The 4,017-nt window shown below is 38.3% G+C and overlaps 1 protein-coding gene across 1 annotated transcript; it reads left to right on the top strand.

Moving 5' to 3' along the window:
- The first annotated feature begins 478 nt into the window (after window positions 1-478).
- Window positions 479-1,426, top strand: LOC129631264 (olfactory receptor 56). The gene has a single exon (XM_055552153.1). It carries the CDS (start codon window positions 479-481, stop codon window positions 1,424-1,426), a length of 948 nt encoding a protein of 315 aa, XP_055408128.1.
- Window positions 1,427-4,017: the final 2,591 nt, after the last annotated feature.

Below are 4,017 nucleotides of genomic sequence, written 5' to 3'. Positions count from 1 at the left end.
AACCCATGTCTCTTACATCTCTGGCATTGGCAGGTGGGTTCTTTACCACTGTGCCACCTGGAAAGCTCCTATCCTCTTATATATCAATGGTACCCCACTCCAGTACTCTTGCCTGGAAAATCCCATGGACGGAGGAGCCTGGAGGCTGCAGTCCATGGGGTCGATAAGAGTTGGACATGACTGAGTGACTTCACTTTCACTTTTCACTTTCATGCATTGGAGAAGGAAATGGCAACCACTCCAGTGTTCTTGCCTGGAGAATCCCAGGGACAGGGGAGCCTGGTGGCTGCCGTCTATGGGGTCGCACAGAGTCAGACACGACTGAAGTGACTTAGCAGTAGCATGTACTATTGTGCTCTAATGAATTACAAAAGATACAGATAACTGAAGAAGAATAATTCAGAGATAAGTAAAGACATGTCTCTCAATCTCAGAATTTCTCTGTCCATGTTTTCAGGTGACTGTGAACAACTGAGCCATGGGGATATGGTTGAACCAATCATCCATAGATGGCTTCATTCTCTTGGGCATCTTTTCTCATAGCCAGGCTGATTTTGCCCTATTCTCTGTGGTTATGGTGGTCTTCACAGTAGCCCTCTGTGGGAATGTCCTCCTCATCTGCCTCATCTACATGGATCCTCAACTTCATACACCCATGTACTTCTTCCTCAGCCAGCTCTCCCTCATGGACCTCCTGTTGGTCTGTGACATTGTGCCCAAGATGGCATTCAACTTCTTGTCTGGCAGGAAGTTCATCTCCTTTGTGGGTTGTGCCATACAAATTGGATTTTTTGTCTCTCTCGTGGGATCTGAAGGGCTCTTGCTGGGACTCATGGCTTATGACCGCTATGTGGCCATTAACCACCCACTTCACTATCCCATCCTCATGAGCCAGAGGATCTGTCTCCAGATTGCTGGGAGTTCATGGACTTTTGGGATAATAGATGGAATGATACAAATGGTGGGAGCCATAAGCTTACCCTACTGTGGCCCAAGGAATGTGGATCATTTCTTCTGTGAGGTTCCAGCTTTATTGAAAGTAGCCTGTGTAGACACATCCATTTTTGATTCCCTGCTTTTTGCTTGCTGTGTCTTCATGCTGCTCCTGCCCTTCTCCATCATTGTGGCTTCCTATGCTCGAATTTTGGGGGCTGTGCTCCATATGCACTCTGCTCATGCTCGTAAAAAGTCTCTGGCCACCTGTTCTTCCCACCTTACTGCTGTGTCCCTCTTCTATGGGGCAGCCATGTTCATCTACCTTAGGCCTAGGCGCTATCGGGCCCCAAGCCATGACAAGGTGGTCTCTGTCTTCTATACAGTCCTAACACCTATGCTCAACCCTCTCATTTATAGCTTGAGAAATCGGGAGGTGATGGGTGCCTTGAAGAAGGGGCTGGATCACTGCAGGGTTGGCAACTGGCACTGAACACCAGGGCATCTGGAGCCTGGTGCTACCACCTCCTGTTTGCATAATGTTGGCAAGTCGTTCACACTTTGTGAGTGACTGTTTCCTCATCAATAAATGGGATTCATGACACTGCCCTACCTCACAGGGATTTTGTTGGGATAACTATATGTAAATCTAAAGTGCCATGAGGAAGCAATGCATTGTTATTATTATCATTATTGATCATTTATGAAGTCTTTGAAGGAAATTGACTCTATTTTTAATTCTTCTTGGTTATAGTTGTGTTTTATTGAGTGCTTGCTATGTCCTGGGCACAGTCTTTTTTCTTTTATGTATCATCTATATTATTTAGTTGATGATTTCACCTAAATATAAATATTTTTAAATAAAAATTTTCTAGGTGGGAGAAATTGAGTCTCTATGATTCTTTATTGGGTGGTTCCTAGTCTAAGGGATGTGGGGGAGGGAGGGGCATGGAATGGGAGTTTGGGGTTGGTAGATGAAAACTACTTCCTTTAGAATGGGTAAGCAACAAAGTCCTACTGTGTAGCACAGGTAACTATATCCAATCTCCCGGGATAAACCATAATGGAAAAGAACATTTAAAAAAGAATATATATATGTGTAAAACTGAGTCACTTTGCTGTATAGCAGAGATTGGCAAAACATTGTAAATCAATTATACTTAAATAAAAAAGAAATACAAATATATCCCTAACTGCTAAAAAATTATTTATATATTTCCAGTACCTGGTTCTGTGTCTCATAGGTAGTAGTTACCTAATAAACCTTATTAAATGACGGCAAAAAGAAGACATCAAAAGGGATATATGTATGAAAACATTTTTAAAAGCACTATTCAGGTGCCAGATTTGCTGTGGCAACTGTGATTATTTCTGTACTTAAAGTTCTGCAAAAGTAAAACCATATCTGTTTTGGAAAGTAGAGATTAGAACAGAAATAAAGACAGAATTCGAGCCATTGTTTAATAACTTACATATCAGTCAGGGTACAGCCAGGAATAAAAACTTTATCAGTTACTTTAGCAGAAAAAAAGTGTAGTGTAAAGAGTTGTTAACCAGATATTTGGAACTGAAATGGCAAAAGAACACTAAGAATTGCAGAGGAAAAAACAATCTGCAAAAAGAAGTTACTCTTCCTGGTGTGAGGTTGTTGTTCAGTTGCTCAGTTGTGTCTGACTCTTTGTGACCCCATAGACTGCAGCATGCCAGGCTTCCCTGTCCTTCACTATGTTCCTTAGTTTGCTCAGATTCATGTCCATTGAGTCAATGATTCTATCCAACCATCTCATCCTGTCACCCCCTATCCTTCTCCCTCTTCTCCTCAATCTTTCCTAGCATTAGGGTCTTTTCCAATGAGTTGGCTCTTCACATCAAGTGACCAAAGTATTGGAGCTTCAGCATCAGTTCATGGTATTCTCTTATACTCATTTCTATTTCTGTACAGTCTCTAGTAATATCCTTCCTTTCATTTCTGATTTTAGTTATTTTATTGACTTCTCTCTTTTTGTTTGCCATTCTAGCTTAAGTTTGTTCAATTTTGTTTATCTTTAAAGAAAAGACTTTTGGTTTGGTCAATTTTATTTAGTTTTTTAATCTCTTTATCTTCAGTCTAATCTTTGCTTTTTTCATTCTTCTAGCTTTTGGTTTAGTTTTCTCTTTTTCTTTAAAGTATAAAGTTAGGCAATCATTTTGAGTTCTTTACTTCCTTTCTGATATAGGCTGTAAAATTCTCTCTGAGCATTACTTTCCTGGAATCCCATATTTTGGTATATTATGTTTTCATTTTCATTTGTCTCAAGATTTTTTCTAATTTATCTTTAATTTATTCTTTGGTCCATTTGTTTTTTAAGAGTGTGCTATTTAATTTCCACATATTTTTGAATTTTCCATTCTCTTCCTATCACTGATATCTAGTTTCATTCTATTTTGGTCAAAGAAGATAGTATATTATTTCAATATTTGAAATTTATTGAGACAATTTTTAATCTAACATATGGTGTATCCTGGGGAGTGCTCCATGTACACTTAAGGAGAATGTGTGTCTTCTGTTGCTGGGTAGAGTGTCCTATATATGTCTAGTAGACAAAGTTGGGTTATAATATTGTTGATACCTTCTATTTTCTAATTAATATTCTGTCTAGATGTTCTATCAGTTTTTGAAAGTTAAATACTAAGTCTTCAACCATTATCACAGAACTGTCTCTTTTCAGTTCAGTTTTATCAAAGTTTGCTTCATGTTACTTTGAGGCTGTGTTTAATACATGTATGATTAAAATTGTTATAGCTTCTTGATGAATTGACAATTTTCTCAACATAAGATGTAGTTTCTTGTAACATATAATATAACATAGTCTTTTAAACTATATATTTTTCTTATATTAATATTTCCACCTCAGCTATTTTTTGGCTATATTTGCGTGGAGCATCTTTTTTCCATCTTTTTATTTTCCATCTACTTGTGGTTTCAAATCTAAGAGAGTTTCTTATAGAAAACATGGAATTGAATGATATTTCAAAAAATGTGTTTTGCCAGTCTTTGCCTTTTAATTGGAGAGCTTCAGTTCACTTCAGTTCAGTCGCTCAGTC

This window comes from Bubalus kerabau, chromosome 1 (assembly GCF_029407905.1).
Source record: "Bubalus kerabau isolate K-KA32 ecotype Philippines breed swamp buffalo chromosome 1, PCC_UOA_SB_1v2, whole genome shotgun sequence".
Taxonomy (NCBI): Eukaryota; Metazoa; Chordata; class Mammalia; order Artiodactyla; family Bovidae; genus Bubalus; species Bubalus kerabau.
Note: the sequence above shows the minus strand (reverse complement) of the source record. Positions and strands in the feature narration are given on the sequence as shown.